The sequence below is a fragment of the Corvus kubaryi genome, unplaced genomic scaffold (assembly GCF_017639235.1).
Source record: "Corvus kubaryi isolate FWS band 111438036 unplaced genomic scaffold, C.kubaryi_AGA036_p1.0 37394, whole genome shotgun sequence".
NCBI classification, from domain to species: domain Eukaryota; kingdom Metazoa; phylum Chordata; class Aves; order Passeriformes; family Corvidae; genus Corvus; species Corvus kubaryi.
This window is the reverse complement of record NW_024581133.1, coordinates 16,800,094-16,821,383: the sequence shown is the minus strand read 5'-3', so window position 1 is coordinate 16,821,383 and position 21,290 is coordinate 16,800,094. Positions and strand designations below refer to the sequence as shown.

General features: G+C 38.6%; 1 protein-coding gene across 5 annotated transcripts in view; it reads right to left on the bottom strand.

The window, feature by feature from the left end:
- RAB8B (RAB8B, member RAS oncogene family) overlaps positions 1-21,290 on the bottom strand; it is a 29,714-nt gene that overhangs the window by 2,445 nt on the left and 5,979 nt on the right. For 2 of the 5 annotated variants that reach the window (XM_042039805.1, XM_042039804.1), the window contains exons 2-9: positions 10,756-10,816; positions 9,659-9,719; positions 8,199-8,276; positions 7,703-7,792; positions 6,833-6,898; positions 4,697-4,747; positions 4,196-4,220; positions 1,709-1,781 (exon numbers count right to left, since the gene is read on the bottom strand). In XM_042039805.1, the coding sequence (XP_041895739.1) occupies positions 1,732-1,781; positions 4,196-4,220; positions 4,697-4,747; positions 6,833-6,898; positions 7,703-7,792; positions 8,199-8,276; positions 9,659-9,719; positions 10,756-10,816 (482 nt within the window). In that variant the 3' untranslated portion in view covers positions 1,709-1,731. Of the gene's footprint in view, positions 1-60; positions 4,221-4,696; positions 4,748-6,832; positions 6,899-7,702; positions 7,793-8,198; positions 8,277-9,658; positions 9,720-10,755; positions 10,817-21,290 lie in introns of those variants that run through there. The other 3 variants (XM_042039803.1, XR_006018010.1, XM_042039802.1) reach the window with 3 other exon arrangements.

Sequence of the window (21,290 nt, the reverse complement as noted above, 5' to 3'; positions counted from 1 at the left end):
GAGTGGAGATGCCAACTGTATAAAAACTACATGGAATATTTCGTACAAAATACTCCAAAATGCTTTTCATTATGTAACTTTTATTTGAGACACACATTGTAAAAAAGTTCACATGAAATAATAAAACTATTGGACTATGAAGGTTTTCTTAGGAGCTGGGTTTGGTTTTTCTGTCTATATACATCAATACACGATTAATGATTAGGTTTACAAGTTAACCACATGACAAGTTCACTTTTATCTGCAGGAGCTTTTCACATTACACCTTTATACCAGAGGTAAAATGTGCTTAAACACACACAGTAGAACACTTCTGTTTCAAAATTAAGCATTTTCTCAAAGACTATACTTTTTATTCTGAATTTAGTAGCTATATAGCATTAAAATAATGGTAACTGAAGTTTTATTTGCAAAAATGTTTGTAAGGCCATAGGAATGCACTGAAATAGTTAAATTCACCAGAAACAAGAAAAATCAATGTAAATCCTGCTTTTTTTGGAAGAAAGAAATACGAGTTTTATTTTTAAGAATGAGAATGGTATAAGCAGTTCAGTGAATGGAGGAGAAAAAAGACCTATTATCACCTACAGACCGATCCTTAGCAAGTTTAACATTGCAAAAATTCTGTTACATTAACAGGTAACCAAACAACAGATGCATTTTCACAAATAACACATTTATGCATTTTACATATTATTGATGTACTTTCAAATCATTATGCATTCACAATATTTTAATGTGATATGTACATTCAAGACTCCTTTATTCACCTGTGAAAATGATCCACGTAATTCACTTAACTTCAGCAGACTAGTATGAGAAAGTTACTTACAATGGGAAATATTTTCTGTAAAAAGAACTACCAGTCTGAAAAGTCAATCAGCATTTTTGAGACTGTCCCCCAAAGAGAAAAGTGAGCTGCATTACGTTTCGTGAGCGGTTTAAGCTTTAGCAATATTAGAACTCCCAGATAAGTCAATTACATATTCTGTATACACTCAACAAAAACTACTTGTGCATGTTTTGCTGAGCACAGACTGAAAGCTAATATTGCAAAGCACTGAGATCAGTTTGTTTTTCATTTGACTTTTTTTAAAAACCACTTAGAAAAATATTGGTCAAGATAGAGCGCACAGGCACGGGGCTGAGGGAACTTCTCCTAAAACTCCAAAGAATAAGCAGCATTTTTGTTTTATTGAAATCCACCAAAAAATGTCTGTTTCCTGAAAGGTTAATGGCAATTTCTGGAAGAAAACAGAAATACATTTGCTGCTTAATGAATAATAAGTATATGACTTTAATTCTAATGGGCATTAGAGTACTAACTAGTTGACTGAGGTATAGTTAAGAGTCCTTCAAAACTTAGGATTATATAGTCTTGAGCAAAGTAGCAACAGAGACTGCACAAAACAATCATAGTGATATTAGAAAAGCCTGTAATACCCAGCATCTGATGCGTAGGCAGAACATACCATTATCATCACCTGCTTGACTAGAGGAAAACATAGCTAAAATATCCCAGTAGAACATACAGCTGATTTGCACGCTAAGATACAGCACATTTTTCCACGTCTGACAGGGCAGACTGTACACAGAAAGGTCTCTACTGACCAGAAGTTAGCACACTGATAAAGTGCAGCCACTCAGCCATCTAATACTGCTGGAGAAGTGGGGTGGGGGCAAAGACAGAAAGAAATCTGCATTTTACCTTATCCATAAGACCACATGAAATTAGAATTCTTCAGTTTCAGCAGATGACAACAAAATTGCATTAAATTCTTCTACAAATAGAAAAAGATGAACTGTACATGAACAATAAGCAAAGTGAAATATTTACTGCAGTACTTTCTCATGCATAAAGTGAATTTCCTATGGTCTTACCTCACATTTATGTACAGTTTAGCACAGCTAAGTGTAAGAAAATAGCAAGTTTTTTTCTCCCTCCCACCCTCCCCCATACAGAGCAGATACCCCAATTTGCTGCTGCTTCAAGAAGCACTTCATAGACTCTACTACTTACAGGCTCTTTCAAAGGGAAGTTCATGGAGACTAATATTGAATGAACATTTACCACACAGTGAAGACAGGAAAAGCAATACAAAGCATTCTGTAAACAGTGCCAAACACAGAACATGTCAGTTTTGGTTTGCAGACAACCCCTGAGATAAAAATCAAAGTATTACGACACCAAATAAGTCAGAGGTAAATTACTGAAAATAAACAACATTCATAATTGGTGTCACAACACTTTCTGTATAGAAGCACTTTTTTTAACCATACAGAAAACATAACTGCTTTAGCCTGTCCAAGAAAAACATCAAGGGTAGACACCAGAGCAGTTAGGGTTGCTTTGTTTTTTCACTAAACCTTGTTGCCATTAAGGTTTCTCTGTTCTAGTGCAGCAACAGCAGTTTATGAGATCCACCAACTAGTTACAAGAACTACTTCTATTAAACTACACACAGGGACAGGCTGATAACCACTTAAAACTATGGAACCAGCTACTAAGGTTAAACCTTTTAAAATCAAAAGCTTTACGTCTAACGCTATTGGCCTGTTCCCTTTCAAACTATTTAGAACAGACCCAGACAAATTCAGTACCTGACAAAGCAAAATGAGGTGGTTATCTGTGGTAACAACCAACTCACTGTTTACAACTCCAGACAACAAAGTGAAGCAAAAGCAAGCACGTCAGACATTTCCTTTGACAATGACAGAACACACCCATCCCCTAACAGCAAACATGCTGGACACAAACTTGTAGTTAAAGCTTACAATGGTCCACGTTTGGCACACCAACAGAACTAAAGCACCTGTTTTAATTGCTCATTGAGGAAATTTTTCAGAAGACAATAAAAAAGTAGTAGAACAAAGACTAGGTTATACAATGCTCAGTTGAGTAAAAAAGGCAACTATGTTTCACCTCTACTTCTAACAGTCTAGGTCACTGTACCAGTTTTTGATGAAAAAACAACTGCTCGAGCAGACCAAAGACACACGTTCAGCATTAACTGCATAACTAGGAGTACATTACAGCCCTAATGCAAAGCTTCCTTAGTGCCAAAACTTGATATACTTTAGCAACTGCGCAGGAAGCTTGGTTTTGGACACCTCCGTTGTCAAGGGTCGATGCTTATAGACGTTAACGAACTACCCTTAGAATTAAGAGTAGAAATGGAAGTCACCTTTAGAAGCAGTCATTTCTGAACAAGTGAATCCACAAAGAGGTTACTCAGAACTCATGCATTCAGCTTCCACAAGCCACTTAAGTGATAGTGACGAGGCCAATTTGTGGTGATGATTTCAAATCCAGAGTGTACTTCCTCATCAGAAACAAAAAAAAGTGCAGACAGTCTGAGCTAACAAAGGGAAGTTAAGTGAGGAAAGACACTGTGTTTATTCAAATAACTGAAAGGTGCATCTGTGAATCAGACAGTGACTGGCAATTCAGAACACAACTTTGCTAAGTCTGGTAAAGAAAGAAAAGCAACATACTACATTCAGAATAGAAGCCATAGCTTCTGCATAAACAGATTTGTGCATCTAAGAGACAAAATCTGTACAAATTGTTAAATGCCAATTGTTACAGTGATTCTCATCACTAGAGCAACAACATCCATACTGCATGGCCACAAGTATACAGCATAGAAAATAAAGGAAATGAGACTTAATTTTTCCCCTGGCTCTTCTGCTTGAAAATCAATTTTTTTTAAAAAGAGAAAGAAAACTGCACAAATCTGTTAAGAATCTTACTTACAAGTCAAACTGTGCAAATACAAATGTAAGATTGTGCTGTAACAGGCAGTAAGAGGCCAATATGGATGTGCAAAGTTAAAAGAAACATAGCAGCTTTTGCAACAGGCAATAAAACAGAAAGTAAAAAAGGAAAACAAGTTAAATCTTGCATTTGTGTCTCCACTTCATAGCTTCCATATCTGAGAAAGAAGAGCCTGACAGGTCAATAGGCTTAGTGAGCAAAATCCACTTGGTATTTGTGTATCGCAGTCTACGTTCAATGGAGCTCTCAGCAGCAGCTTGGTGGTATTATTTCTGAGGCTTTGTGACCCTGTGCTTTCAAAGAAGCAGAAAAGGTTCTAAGTGTGCTGCAGTCTATCATTAGAAGTTCATCAAAGTAGCGTGCATCGAAAGAAGCTGCTCTTCTTAGATCGATTTTCTGTTATTTTTACTGGCCCACCTGCCCCCGATGAACTGTTGTCATTCTGAAAGAGAAAAGAGTGTCAACATCATAAAATGCAGAAAAAAGATCTCCAGCTTTTCTAGTCTTCCTCCCCACTTCCCCTGCTTGCAAGGCAATAACCAGAGCAGAGATCTGCTGCAACTTGACCTCCTCAGTTATCCAGACTTTGTTAATCACTTGGTAAAAAAAATAAACATTTACGTAACAATCCAGATCTTAAGAATTAGCTGGAGAAGAGGCTACGTAACAAAAGACGGATCACACTATTGCATTTTGGAACAACACATCAGTTTCAGGCTGCCCAATGTTAATGTTCATGCAAAATAATGAATAGTTATGCACTGATGTGTAATAGAGCGTGATAAATCACTGTTTGCTCAAATTTGATCTAGCAACTACTGTAATCCCCAGGAGTGTTTTGGTAGGGCTACTACTCAGCCAATTATGATAGTTGCCCTCTCATTGTAACTAGTTTGTATGCTAATTGGAAATACAAACCATTTTTCTGTTGAGCTTTGTCATAATGTCCCGTGCAAGTGTGAAAAATGCCTGGTGAGGAGTGGAAATAAAGAAAAAACAAACAAGAGTTAGGAGCAAGACACATGAAGGACATGATAAACTTGAAATAGCCAGACACATTAACAACAGAGTGTTCTGTAGGCCACTAAAAGCACTCTGAGTTGCAAGACACTCTATGTACAATAGCTGTACATTTAAAACTTCAGTAAACATGCTTTAGAAGAAAAGACTATGTTTTTAGTCTCCATCTCACCAATCTTTGAAGCAAGTCAACAGACCCTCCCACTGAATACATCTGGGCGGAGAAAAAAAAAATCAGCTGAAGAGCATATACTAATCCTGATTTTATTTCTCCCCCAAACTGAACTGTGCATCACAATTAGAAACCCAGAGAGGTTTGAGAAGGGAAACCCTGGGAATTCACATTAAGGTTAGCTCGCTTTCTGTCCTCCAAAAGCTTTACTCCTGGACTACCTATAAGGCTATTTAAGCTTCCAATATCTCTATTAAAAACAGGAAAAAACCCATAAATAATTACTCTGGCAAATCTCAGCATCCCAGATTTCAATGTACAGAGGAGCAATGAAACTTCTGTAGCAGAAAAATTCTGCAATTCTCCAGGAGCAGGAAAAAGCAAGACTTTAGGCTATCTGGAGACCCTAATAATCTAAGGACAGTTCCAGACTGTAAGAAGTATAAACACTTCCCCTCTCATTGTGTTTGGAATATATCCAAAGACAGACACTCATTTAATGTAAATAAATCACAACAAATAAATTAATTCACTTCTGATCCCAAGAATATCACAACTGTGTAATTCCCCGAAAGTGAAGTATTTGGCGGAAAGTAAACGAAATCATTAGTGATTGCCAAATGCCTACACCAGCTGCATTTTTTAATGTTTTCTTCATCATTCATGTGTCAATATTTAAAAAAATATTCAGAGAGCCAAACATTTGGAGTAAGCACAAACTACTGTTGTGCATTTCATGACCTGCAGGGGTTAACATGAAACTGCCCTAACATGACAGAGCAAGTCAGCCCTCCAGAGGAGCTCAGCTATCCACTCTGGTATTAACTGCTCATGGTCCCACTTCCAGTGTCTGCTTTAAGAATCACAAGGACACTCTGAAAATCAGGTCAAGCTAGTCCAGGTGCAGCATGATGCAGATCAGTCCATTCTAACTCTATCCTGTGTAACAATCACCCTGCAATCAGAAAAAACCACACCTGGCTGGCACAACGTCCCTCTTGTTATTTTAAAGAACCGATGTCTTCAGCTTCTAGTTAATTTGTCAGATGCCTGATCTGAATTAAGTAGGTGTTTGCAGGACTTCTAAAGAGTACCCCATAGAAAGACTTTTAAATTATTAGGTATAGGGGCAACACTTAAGAACAAGTCTACCTTGTTGGATGAATGAATCTTAATTTAACTGCCTTTTGATAAAGTTTTTTTTTTGTCCACACTTTTCATACAGCTCAGATCCTCCCCCCACCCTCCCTGAGATGACACAAGTGATTTATGGTGAGATAGACTGGACTTGAGCCACTCTTCCTTCCGACTCTATTTCCTTATGCTCTCATAAATAGAGAGCTTATGGTTTTAGTGCAAAATTTATTTGCAGGAAAACAGATTATAAATCTATAGATAGCATTGTAAGTCTTCTTCCTCCTTGAACATGAGCTTATGACCTGGTGTTCCAGGTTAATACACAAGTTTTCAGTCTCATCTGCACAGCACATATTTAGTAGTAACCTGAAGGCTCCGTGACACAGTAGCATGTTATCCTGACAGCAAAGAATCCCATTTCCTGCACAAAGCACTGTTCTAAAATTACACCTATTCCTTGTCCAAAAGGACTTGAAATTTAAGTAGCACGGCACACACTAAAGCAACTGTTTGCTACAGCAATAGTAAACCAGTCTGTGAGCACCCATTTATAAAACAATTCCAGACATTACCAGAAAATCAGAAACAGTTGGATTGTAGCAGCAGAGCCAGGAGCACAGTTGGGACTTCAGGTCCCAGGTCAGGTGAGAAAGCCCAGCAGATCATGGAACATACCTCCACAGAAGTAATTCAAGAAGCACCTAAGTGTAGCACCCATCTCTTACCTCCTCCACATTTATGCTGGATTTTGCACTTGTCTCCAAAAATTTGATTCCATAATCAATTGCTAACTGGAAGAGAGGTTAAAGTTTTTCAGTGGTTTTGAAGTTCCTTTGTAAAGGGAATGTTTCACACATAGGTTCACAATAGGTTCTTAACAGAATAGATGCTGCATGCTTCAACAAGCTTTGAAAACCAAGCAAGCTTCACTTCTATTTTCTCTTGCAAGAACATTAAAGACAATTAGACAAAGTATTAGAACTGGTCATACCCTCACATAAAGTCAAAACAAAACAAAAGACATTAATTTCTCACCAAAATACTTATTTAGGTTCTAAAAGAACATTAAGGTAGAATCTTAATTGATATGGATTGTGGACCAGATAACTACAATACAATCATCCCATAAGCTGTGTTACCAACAGCTACACCACTTCAGCTGTACACGACAGATTTTGTAGTATTATTCCTCGCTTGTTTGTTCTGTAGAACAACCAATCAATTACTTAAGCTTTAGTAACAGTACTTAAAACAAGAATAAGTGACCACTACAGTGAATTGAGTACAACATAATCAAAGTGTACACAAAACTTTATATTGAGATCTAGAATACGTCATGCTATAGCAAAGGTCAATGTTCTTTACAGGATCTTGCCCTCAAGGTAAAAGTACCATGAAGTTTATTCAAACCTGAAGAAGTTAAGTGCTATTTAAAAACAAAAAACCCCAAACCTGGTATCCTATATGTATAAAAGTTTCCGAAACAAGAGACTTGAGACCCATTCTCTCTCACATGCCTAAAACATACCGAACATCCAGAAGTTAGAATCCTACAAGAAGTAGGCTTCTAAATAGGGTAAGTTACCAAATCTTACCTTCTCCCCTTTTTCTTTTGAGACTTGTCTTTTTTCATTCATATCACATTTGTTACCCAAGATCATTCTTTCTACATCTGAAGAGGCATGCTGGAAGAAGAGAAAGTAATCTCTCAGGAACAAAGTGCATCATTGTTGAAAAGAAACTTGTGTATCAAACTCCTCCACAATGGACTATTTTATTTTAGAGAAATTATCTAATGTGAAGGCATTACTGAGAGATGCTGACTTTTGAAACAAGCAATAAAATATTAAAATAGGCTGGAATAAATACTCCTAGATTACATTTGCCCAAATACTGTAATAGATCAAATGTGTACCATGAGCTCTGTAGCAGGTTGCACACATGCACAGGCATTTGGCTATTCTGGAAATGTAACAGCACACACTTTACTTGCAAGTGGTGCATGGCCATATATGTTGGCTACTGTAATGAAAGTAATTACTTGACTTTTATTTGTCCCAGGGAAATCATAAGATGGAACGAAGCACTTACCTCCTCTATGTTTCTTATCCAGTTTTTTATGTTGTCAAAAGACTTTTCATTTGTGATATCATACACCAGCATAATTCCCTAAATAAAGTTAGGAAAATCTAGTTAGATGAGCTAGCACTATTGGCTGACTTTTGATGTATGCTGTAGTTTTAATTATACTTCCAAAGAAATTCAACATAGTATTACAGGTGTATAAATCTTTTCTCCAGGCATTATGCCATGGCTGGGAATTTACCCAAAACATTACTATTTAACATCTTTTGCCACTGTTAGATGTCAAACACACCACCTATACAAAGCTTTTAATTATTAGCCTATAGTCGGGATAAGTTTAGAAATTCTACCACACCAGCAACCAGGACTCTATGGTTAAAGTCAGGTTTAGATGCAGCAGCTTTAAGTAGTCCAGGGTATCAAACCTGTGAGCTCCAGTCTCCTGGGGCCAGCAGACACTTCCCGCAAAGCTGCCCCTGGGGCTCTCCCAGAAGCTTTAGCTCTTTCCACCAGTTCTGTACATACACTGGCATGGGACCTCAACAGTTAGCAAAGCATGGGAAGCCACAGAGCCACTGCATAAAGCACAGATTGCAAGGTTCACCTCCATTTCCTAAGGCCTTTCCAATCATTCCTCATAGGACAAATAGAAGTCCTTGGCCATGGACTGGGGAGAAGACCAGGTCACTGCCAAAGCCTTTTTAAGCACTGGAAAGCTCTAATACAGAGCCACAACCATTATTATTTCTCCCTGTCTTCTATAACAGTGGAGTTATTTGGATCCACAGCCTATGAATGTCACAGATCTGTTCATGCAAAGCAGCAAGAACCTGTAACAGCAGCACAGGTAGCAACCACCAAGTCAAAATTATAGAAGTCCCAACATAAAATATCTCAAATCATAGCATAAAGAACCATTAGAAGCGTTGTACCACAAGGGTGCAGGCTCTAAGTCAGTTATTTGACTTCAAGTCACTGTCAGTGGAGGAAAAAGTAACAGCGGGCATTGCAAGTGATTGTATTTCTAGCCCAGACTTTGCATGCTCTACTGGCTGAAGGAAAAGCAACTCAGTGAAACACACTTTTAATGTTAAAATAATTCATTATCCACTTTTGAAACACTTCAAGTGTTTAAAGGGCTTGACTGCGTTTAAAAAAACCAAACCTATCTGATTAAAGCTTGGCAACTTATTTTATTAAAACCTGCAGAAATTTTTGTTATATTAAAAAAGACAATAGGGCTGGAAGTTTCATCACAAAAACCAGGCCTAGACGAAGTACCAGCACGTTTAAAAAAACAAAAAACAAACAAACAGAAAACCCCCAACCAAACCACAGACTTCATTCCCCACATCTCAAGCCACAATTATCCAGTCCTCCAGTGGAAGACTTACACGACACAACCTTAGGAACAGCAAACCAGTTCCACTAGTTGTGTTTAGGTTTTTTCAAGTGTGAGCACTCACCATGGCTCCTCTGTAGTAAGCTGTCGTGATTGTGCGGAATCTCTCCTGGCCTGCTGTATCCCTACAATTCAGTGAAAAAAAGGATTTGTTTTACACTCATCTGTACTTAGAGATGTCTTACTAAACAGAGTAACAATGCACTGATACTTGTTCACTAGGAAAACACACCTTTGGCTGTTTGTGTAAGTTTCTTCAGCCCTCAGCAGCTTCCTCACTCCCAAGCTACCCTCCTTACATCAGCAGTTAGAGCAGCACCAAAAACACGGCACAAAACCACTCCAGTTTTTATGCAAGCAATAAAACTCAGCACCACACAGCTTGCCCTCCAGTAATTAAAAAAAAAAGCTCTGATCCATCCAAGTCCCATCTTAAACAAAAGTTAAAACACACAGCAATAAAATACATCAGGATGGTGCACTGTTGCATAGAGTTTGCTGCTAAGGTCAGCCACTACACCTCGGTGTGCTGGTGTTTTGCCCTGGGTGACTTGAAAGCAGTACCTGTCTGTGAGTGAACCAGCAGACTCAAGTGTTTGGCTACCAGTCACACCTCAGGGGAGCTGAACCCCAAAGGCCCAACAAAACCCAGCTTTTTTAACCTATATTACAGACATGAAATTTTTACCAGCCAGTTCTGGCACTGCACTTCCTTAGTCACAAGGATTCTGGCTCAGGAGACTCAGTTTCTACTAAGCCACCATGCAAGGAATGGGAGCATTATCATTCACCTGTGCCTTGGTGAGTACAACCAGGTATCAAAGTATCAGAGGAGATTACATTTTACTGGCATGCATATTTTAGCTTGCAGCTATTGAGTTAATATTTCTCCTCCACACGGAAAAGCTAAAAGCACATTTAAGAGGACAGCTTTTGATAAAATAGGAAGTTGCTGTAATGCTTGCATGTGAACAGGCTATTTCCTGTGCTACTGAAGCAGAACTTCTCCAAGGGCAAGCTAGAAGAAAGCATAAAACTTATGGACAATCAATGAATAAAAGGTATGAAACTTCTGGTACACTGAAGCTCAAAACGTATGAAGTATTCTTTCTCAAAGTGAATTCAAGTCACTGAAAACCTGAATTACTTTGGAATACTTACCATATTTGTAGCTTGATTTTCTTTCCATCTAATTCTATCGTTCTGATCTTAAAATCGATTCCTGCCAGAGAAAGAGATACTCTTAAGTTTTGCAATTAATGAAGTGTTCCATTTCCTTTGGCAATTTGGTAAGAGCAAACTTAGTCAAAAGAACTATTCTGAAGCTGCCATTTCTTCCACACACTTGGAAGTGCTGAGAACGCACAAAGGTTTTCAGCTGCATCCAACATGTCAAGCATAAATTATTCTGCACAATGAAAGCAGACGAAACTCAGACTCACTACTAGTTAGTCAAGGTCATTAGAGGAAGACTTGATCTCCAAATCTTTCCATTTTACACTAATAAGGTCATTAGTTTGAATGTGCATTTCTCCTGAACTTCTGACTAGTCCCTACAGTTCAAGTCAATTCCCTGGTACCTCTGGCTCAGAGTTAAAAATACATCCTGTGACCCCTTAGTTCCTTTTCAAAGCCAGCACCTACTTTTGAAAACTGATGTTTGATGCAATCTAATCAGACATCACAGTAAATCACAATACAACACAGGACATATAGGACTCCTTTTTAAAGAACACTCATTTGGGAGCAATTAAGATTTTCTAGGAAGCTCCAAAAAGCATCAAGAAAACACTTCTCTCCTTTTCCCCCTTATACTTCCACATGGTAGCCATCAGTTCTCAGACTGTTTTTGACACCAAATTTCAGATTTTAAGCCATAGGTTTTAGAAAAAGATTTTTAAAATAAATTCAGAAGGGCTTAATAATGTCTTTTTAAGGTTTAGGGGGGTGAAATGGATTTCCAAACAGACTAGTCTTAATCCTAACTACTTTAACTTTTGCATCTCTAAATCTGTATTACAACACAGGTCAAATTGAGACTTCCCAAGTCTCACTACTACATGACTGCCAGATTTTTCAATCCTGTGACAGTAGCCCCCAAATTAATCAGTTTGGAAACAAATGGCCCACTTTTCTTCACGGCATCCTAAATAGTTACTTGATATTCAGTTGTAGTTTGTAAAAGATGGGGGTAAGTTAGAAAAAATTAAATAAACTTTCTTAAGATGTAATTTAATTGATAATTATCAAGAGTTTTATAATTATAAGAGTTTTAATTGGAAAAATGCTGTTTCTAGCTTTAAGAATTCATCTATCCATTAAACAGGAAGCTATGGGAGTTTTTAATAAACCACAGTAGAAACTGAATATGAAATATCAATGTTCATTAGCTACTTGAATTTCATTCTTCTCACATGCAATATTACTATTTTAATATACTGAAAATAACAGGTTTCAGCCACTTAATGTGCCATGGATATGTAGTTCAGCTCATTATTTAGAATACAAATTATGAGCAAAAATATCACATCAGCACTTTAACAGCGTATGAAATTAATTGCATTAATTTAAAATGCTATGATTACTACTACAATTGCAATTTCACAAGATTCACTGGTAGATTTACAGGAAAAACGATACTTTCATTAATTCACACTCTTCTAAAAATGACATGAGAACTACATGTACTTTCAAAAAATCCCTATTCTATGTAATGTAAGTTTGGCAAGTGTTTCCATTTCACATTGGAGAGGAATCTGCCTCCCTTGTTGTAAAGATTTTTCTCTTAACTAGATGCAATCACAGCTGCTGAAACCACAGATAATTGTATTCAGGTCTGAAAACAAATAACCTTTGCTCTGAATAGATTTTGTTTTGGCCTCAAAGGTTATAAAGCACAAATAGGGATTTCTCTGGAAAGAGCATTGTATCGTGGCAACAGCAAATTAAATCAGTTTTAAAAGTTCATTTGTGTCTAGGCCTGAAGCTTTAGTACAACAACTATCAGGAAAACTAGATTCAGAGACTGCTGTGGTTTAAAGAGAATTCTGCCTGTCCTGTGAACTGCTGAAGCTAAGACACAGCAGCACAGACAGTGACAGACTTCTGGAGGGGTGGCTTTCTGAGAAGGACTCCTGAATGCAGTGCAAGCTTTCCATGTGCACCAATCCAGGTCTTGCACAGACTGGTTTCTTGTGGTTACTCATCTCCCTTGCAGCACTGAAATGATTTATACAACCATTCCTTTGATCACTTCTAAAAGTCAGGACCTGCACAAAAAAGATCTTCTCAGAACTTAAGATTTCTAGTATGAACTTCATCAAAATTCTCAAAGATTCATTTCAAAGCTAAAAAGAACATAAAGGGAAAGGCTGTAAGTACCTCTGCCACTGCAACTTTTTGGAGGTTAAAATGAACTAGAAACTGATGTTTCTTTTGTTCCTTCACGTCAGTATGAGGAAGTGGTGAGCTACACACATTCAGAGCAAGCCTGGTGACATGTGCTGCCACTTCCGGCCAAGTGCTCTTGCATGGCTAAGTACAAGCCACGATCTGGTTACAGCTACATTGAAATTACACCATTGAAAAAACACTCCAACAACTATAGCCTTTCAACACTAATTCTTGACAGAAGATTTCCTTTATTAATCCATTCTTCTTTTGCACAGCCACACACTGGGATACAAAAGTTTGAAAAGTTACCCAGGCCAAATAAAGAGGAATCATTTGTGAATTAAAGTCTGATTGCAAAGGATCACATAGCTTGCAGTTTTAAATGCAACATGAAATGCTGTTTTTCCAGTAGGGAGAAAAAGCCCAGAAACATTTGGATGTCCATCTGAAGTTAAGTTTTAGAAGCTTTTAGAAAACACAGACCCAGATTAATTCTTAAGAGTGCAAATGCTAACAGGATAATTAACTGCTTAAGTGGAATTGTCACATGAAAGTCTGACACACTGGTGCCCACCTAGCGTGTCAGTAAATATTAGATCAGAGCTATACAGAAGCATTTGTTGCAGGAATCACAAACTTGCATTCTGCAAGGATGGAGCCCGGGTTGCAATTTGAACTGCACATTAGTTAGGGCTGTAATTGCTGGCATTTCCCTTGCAGCACGGGGTAAAAGTAGCCGAGGGCTTATTATTCTCCAAAATCCTTTCCAGATCCTTGCTAACTATAGGCCAGGGATGTATCCTCTCTCCTCACTTTACTGAGGGTATTTGCTTCCATAGCTTCCAACAAAACTGTGTCTAAGAACACACTGGGCAGTGCCACACAAAGGCTCTCACAGAAAACCATGGGAGCTGTAGGTTGCTGTGTCTACCTTGCATTGCTATGCAAAGCTAATAAAATTCAGGGCAAGCCACTGTTCAATGCCACACAGCCAAATGCCACAGGCCAGGGGGACTGGCTTCACCTGGCCTCTTTTGGTTTAAGCCAAGAAGTCATGCCCATTTCATATCCCAAAGCTCTTCTGCCACTACCTCTTCCCCTACTCCACTCGCCAGCTACATTTCTTCTTATTTCAACCCACCCGGGCAGATTTTACCCATAATCAAGCTGCAATGCAATCATTTTAAAGAGACATTGTGAAATATTACAAAGAGCTCACAATACTACAATAGTAAACAGCCGGGACTGCCCAGCAACACATATGGAGAGGTTCCTTTTCCAGGTCTAGTACCTGTGGTTTTCTACCATGAACTTTAACAAACGAGCCTGACGCAATTCTTACAGGAATGTAAGGACGAACTGAGCAGGGAGGCTGAAAAAGTTCATTTTGTTACTTTAGTTTTTAGAACAGTAGCTTGCTCTCAGGGCATCACTGTTACTCTTTTGTTCTCCCCTCACCCCAATTTTAACCCTGTAGCCATCAGAGCCAGTATCTCAGGTTTTTCATGCTACAGTATCTGTTCCAGCTAGGACTCCACTACAACTTTTCCCTACATAGTACCAGTGTTTGGACAGATTGTCTTGTTTCTTCTTTTCTACAAAATTGCTGTTGCAGAAAATGCTACAGCACAAAGAAACCAAACCAAAGTATACTGGTTGGAGCCAGTAAGCTGTTCCAACTGTACCAGAAAACAATTCCTGCAGGTAAAGGTTTCTTGGGACTTCAGTCTGCTTAGCAGAATACTTCTGGAAGGGCAACGTTCTTGAATGCTTTGTACAAGCAGTAAAAGGCAGACAGAAAATAAACTTATACAAATTAGTGTAAAAAAACCAAAACAAAAAATCTTGCCACTGGCGGGCAAATATTAGAATTCTTAATCTTTACCTTTATTACCCAATTCACCAGTATTTTAAGTTAATTTTTCACGTGGCTCAACACTAGTTTGCAGCACCAGGACCATACATGTGTAGCTGGAGCAAGAAATCAGACAGGAAATCAGCACCATTCAGGATGTAAATAAACATCAATCTCTGATAGCATACACCAGCCCATATACCTACCCCAGCAGAGTATTGCTCCATCTCTGATAAATCAATACTTTTTTTTTTTTTAAATATCCTATGTACTAGCATTTTAAATTGTTTACCTGTTGGTTTTATTTAATATATAAGCCAAAGAAATCTTAAGAAGTCAATGAGCACAAAAATTGGCAAAGAAGCTGTGAAAAAAGGAATACCAGATTCGCTTGCTAGAAAAGTCTTATTTTAGTCCCATCTATCAAAGAACATAAAAGATGCACCATAATTTATTAAAACAAAAAGGAAACTGTTTTGCATGACTTGCATAAAATAAAAGCCTCACCCTCTTAAAGAAGCTCTCTTCCTACTTGACTAAATCTTACCTTACTCCTTTGAAGTAAGAATGGAAGAATGAAATAAAACATTTTTTAAAAATAGGATTCCCTGATAAACAGAACTTTGTGGCACTCACCACCACGGGACATAGACTACAATAAAAAGGAATGCATTAAAAGATGGGGGGAGGAGTCAAGGTACAAAGTCTTGTTACCCTTTTGAGAAAATCAGCATGAGAAAAATTGGAATTTATGCATCAAATTTCAAGCTGGGCTTGATCCAACTTCACAGCATTGGTCCTTCCCAGCCTACTTTGTTTATATGTGAGGTTGTGGGGTTTTGATTTTTTTCAACGGGCTGAGCTAGAAAAGGAGAACATCTTACAAATTCTTTACTGCAAGACATGTAAGAGTCTTAAGATATACAAAAGGAAAGAAAAACATTTTCTGCAGTCACTCCAGTTAAGTGAATTAAAATAGACTTTGAACCAAGCAAGCAGATTTGTAACTTACCTTCAAAAAAAAAGGAAGTGAGAAGAGGCACATAACTGAAAATCAATATGCTTCATCCTCAGTTTGTTGAATCCTGGGAGAGAATTACTCAGAAAATACTTCTCCCTATAGGCTTCTCCCTATAGGCTGCTTGTGAACAGCAAGTGGCTGAAGCTGCACGGCTGAACAGCAGAGCTGGGAAACAGCAGTGCTCCTATGGCAGAGCTCCTACAGCTGCTGCTGTCCTGCTCATCCTTCCAAGGGTGCCTTGGAGTCTGAGAGCACAGCACAAGCCTGTCACCCCCGAGACACAGCAGCAGTGTCAGCATCACCTGCTGCCAGTGCATTTACATCACACTCTGAGGGGCTGTGAGCACTCAGGGCCCTGTCACACACCTCTGCCACCACCAGGTGACACACGCCAGATGTCAGCACTGATCACACACAAGTTTCGTGAGCACAGGAACAGAGCTCAAGAGTTTCATCATCTTCCATGGACAGATCTACACATCAGTACTGCAGAAACTTGTTCTTTTCATTTATATCCAACAGCTGAGGGACATCAATTTGTTCCCACAGATTTTCCCCACAAGCTTACCCAGAGATTACTCCTTTTTTTTTTTGTTCTCAGCAGGAGGTATTGCAGGGTTTGGATTAAATACACAATTATTGTTTAATGTGGTTTTCAAGAGAAAATTTTCTTGTGCTACGTCAGTATACTATCTCAGTCTACAAAGGTAGATAAATGAAGTTTCAGAAAGTTGCTTTTAAATTAGATCTTTCTAGAATAATTACAGTAAAAAATAAAAAATGACGAAGTAGGAGTCAAGATCACTGTAAAAGGCAGGGTGGGGAACCCTTGCAACATACCAGTGTGTCATACAGCCTCATACAAAAGAACAAAGTCTAATCATTTTGAACTTGAACGTTTGGCTTTAGTCCCTAGTAACATCTGCAAAGAATTTTCAGATGATCTCAGCAATGTCTTGTAACAGTACCTAAATTAAAGAGGCAGCAGTCTTTCATTGCACCCATTCAAAAATACAGGAGACTAGCATGAGGGAATACAACAGGGTAAAGGTCAACATTTTTTCAAAAGTAGTAAAATTAATTATTTTAGAATTAAACACAAGTGCAACCAGTTTTAGTTACTCTTTCACAACTTAAAGGGACAAACCGTATTCCATTCCTTCCGGGCAGCCCACAAGAATCCACAACGCACTAGTAACCTCGAGTGGGCTGAATAGGCTCCTTCAGGTTAACTGGCCTTTCTTCATCTAACTCTTCACCCACACAAAGAACCCAATACCAGTGTCCCACACAACAAGGCACAGAGCAATGTCTTGCACCTTGGAAGTTATTAATACAGAAAAGCTCTTAAAGTTTAAACACTGGCAAAACAAATATATACAAATAAATGGCTAAAGTAGGTAAGGCAATAAAGAATGGGGATGCCATGTGCATGTGTAACATAAGGCAGTTTCCTGCTCCTAAGGCCTTGGAGACTTTATGACCAAGATCAGCTCAATACTCAGGGTGCCAAGCAAACTGCCACTTCCTCCAGCACGTGTCCCCCAGCTACGGCACAGCTGCCACCCTAAGCTTCCTTTCTTAAGATAAGCTACTTTCTACTTAAAAGAGAACAAGGGACTCAGAATACAATTTATAATCAACAGAATTAGAACAACCTTTGAAACATCCATGTTTTTGACAGCTCAATAACCTACAGTGTGATCTGACTACCACATTAAGATCTGAATCCAGTGCTCTCCAGCCACTTGTTCACACCAGTGCTCCTGTGAGTTCTACCACCACAGCAGTACACTGCAGTGCTCCAGTGTGGACACAGCAACATCCTCAACACCAAAACTCTCTTTTCAGCATTTCGAATTCAATTTACAGATTGCTTTGAGCAACCTTTGAGATGCATGATTTTAAACACTAAAAATACTCAATATAAAATTCAACACTACAAAACAACATAACACTAGAAACTTAATACTACTTGACATGAGTGAAATTATTATCTGTCACAGGTGACCAACTTTAAAAGGGCTGAGTCCCTGCAGAATGTATTTTAGAGCTTACAATCTAGATACAATGAAAGCGCACAGAAACTAACTTATGGTCTACCTCTCATTCTGTTTTGAATGTAAGATAAGCTACACTTGGTGGTAATTCAGTTTCATCTAAAATAATTTTTAAATAGATTAAAATTGTACTACTGATACAGACACCCAAGTTTGTTTATTTTAAGGATTATTTATAGACTGCCTGTCTCTAAGAGGAATGCATTAACTTCGCTGTTTAGAGAACATATTCCTTTCAAGCCAACATGCAACTGGAGAGCAGCAAACGTTAAAACTGGCCAACAGACTTGAACTGAGGCTACAGTTTTACCGCTGAAACTGGGGTAGGCACTGCCAGGACCAGGTGTCACAACCAAATCCTTTTCTCCTTTGAACTCACTCATCTGTGTGAGTTCCATAATTCAGTTTACCACCATCTGTAACAACAGCTGATAGCATAAGCTGAGAGCACAGGTACTCCCAGCCACATCTCTCCTCCTGTGAGTAGCAGAGCACACACTCTGTTGAACCAGGCAAACTGAAGCCCTAGTTAACAGAGACCCAGAGGGAGCCCACAAGTAGCTTGCCAGTAGCTCCAGTGTGGATTCTAGAGCAGGCTATCACCTGACCAGCTGCAGCTCCATGGCAGTGCAGGAATTGCTCTCTATGTCACACTTCAGCTAGGGCTAGGTATGGAAGAGAAACAGCTGCAGTGACCTCCCAGGGACCCAGCCCTACATTCACTCAACCTGTAATGCAGCTATGGGAGACTTGTGCATATCTCATCTACTTTGAAGCTCTTCTTTGCCTCAGGTCTCCAGGATGTGTGGTGTACAGCTTTCTACAACATGAAAAAATACCTCTGCCATGTGCTTTAACGCATAAGAACACCAGATTTCCCCATCCAGAAGATGGCTTATGAATACAAATATTTGATTCTTCTTTCAGAAGTCTAGTGCTTAATACAAGATGACATGTGACTGGTCCTTATCAAAAGCATAAATTAATAGGTAAGACAAAAAAAAAAAAAAAAAAAAAAAAAAAAAGGGCACAAAAAAACCCCAACCCCAAAGTGGAACCCCCAAGAACAAGAAAAAATGATCCCAAAACTCTTGCCCATAAATGATCTACGCTTGTAAGTGTAGAAAACATAGAAAATTATGTCTTTAACCAAAATAACTCTAACTGAATATTGCTGTCAGGAAAAAGACAAAAAGACAAAATAATTACTTTGTCCAAAGTCAGCATCTGAAGAATTCAAAAGGTTGAAAAAACGTCTTATTAAAGAAGTCCCATGCAACTAATACTGCCTTGCCGCCACCATTAAAAGTTCATTGTTTATTATTTGTATACCAAGCTCCAGTTGTGACAAAAAGAACAGGCCAAAAAGATTAGGTTTGGTTTTGTTCCCTAATTTTGGGTCCCGGTAAACTTATATGTCTGTCCAGTGAGAAACAAAGATGCCACTTCTTTTTTAAAAAACCTCTTAAAAATTTCAGGGCTCTACATGAACTGGCTATTCAGAGTGAAGAAATAAAGACTTTGGGGGGCCAGAACATTGTTTAAAACAGAAGAGGTGCTACATGAAAAACAAGCACAGCGAGTGTCCCAGGATTCACAAAGCAAAGCAAGAACTGGGACGTCCATGACTACTTACACATACAATGCCCTCACACAGTACAAACAAAACACTTTGTACCTTCTATTCCAGCTGTGCCTGCGAGTGGCACCACATACAAACCCCATCAGCTGCAGATTTAACACAGGTGTGGAAGACACCATGGGAACAGTTGGTATGGACAGGTGATCACTGCTATAGCCCAACAACTCAGACTGCCAAGCACTTCCTTGAGAGGTTCAGGGATGCCACAAGAGCATCAGAGAAGTAAAAAGAAGTTAAATTGGACAATGTTAGAGCAGGTATAAATGACATGTGACCACAGTAAAGACAGAAGCGATTAAATGTTTGGAAGATTTACAGGAATGCACAAACACTGCACTCACTTTAGAGGGTACAGACCTGCTTACACTGGAAGAAGAAGTACAGAGAACGAGGGTATTACCAGGAACATAAACATGCAACAAAAAAAAGCACATATCAATAATATCAGTAAGACAGTTCTTGGCTTTAACTGATACTCTGTCCGAAAGGATCCAAGAAGAGCAAAATGTCTCATCCAGCAAGAATTACCTTTGTTAAAATAAATAATCTAATCTAGGAATTTCAGTTAGAATCTGAAATATAGTTGTGTTTTAGAAGCAAGTGTAGAAAGTACCTAGTGAGGGAGCAAAATCAGGCCAAAAAGTCAAAGCAGAAGGTTTAAAGTTACTGAAGTTATTTTTATCGACAGCACTCTCAACAGCCCCAAAACATCATTTTCATCAAAGGCTTTTTTAAACCCATATTTTAACATGGGGTAAGTAAGCATGTGGGGGTTTTGGTTTGTCTTTTGCTTGTTTGTTTGGGAAGTAAAGGACATGAGAGAAGAAGGGCTGCTTTAACTTCTTACCTGAATGACAAAACAGGCCTTTTTTTGAAAGGTTTTTACTACCTATATTAATGGGCAAAGCCACCTAACTTATTAAGAAAGGTCATACTTGTCTTTCTGGCACATAGCTGTTTTCTTCTCCTGCATCACACAAGGTTCTTTTAATGAATTCATTTTAATTAATTCTTTAATTTCTTCATCTGCTTTTCCTGCTTTGCATGTTCTAAGTACTCCTCACTACATCACTTCTGCTAAGCCAGAGTTCCCCCAGGCATTTATTCTAACTGTATCTTCCTCCTCCCTTCCATGCTTGGGTTGACAGAGAGAATTTACTCCATCTTTAACCCCATCAGAAGTCTCCCCATATAGACAAGATATTTTGATACAGTAAAGGAAAGCTATTTCTCTCTGGTAGGTGAAAGAAAGGAGGATTTTGTTGGGAGGTGTGGGTCCAGATGTGGTGCCAGACTCTTACTAGTGACCAGCCTGCTTGACATGTTCTTCGATGTTGCCATACATATAAGAGGATACCACTGACATTCAACATCAGGATTTTTTTCTCTGGTGCCCAAAGCAGAAGAGTGTGCAATGGCAGCAAAATTAACACATGTTAAACTTGGTCAATTGTTTGTTCTCCCTAGAAGAGAAGCCTTCTGACACATACAGTACTTTACTTCCCTTTACCTACATCCAATCTAATCAGAAGTGTCATAGCTTACATTTAACAGGAAAGTTTACTATAAACCACATGATTAAACTGATATTAGATGCAATTACTGGTCAAAAACCCTGTAAAAGGCACTGAATTACAACCCACTGCAGCCTCTGTTGGGACAGGAAGTTGCCGACCTAAGTTTTGAGTTGCAAGTCTGGTAACTAGAAGCCTCTGGGTCAAGTTT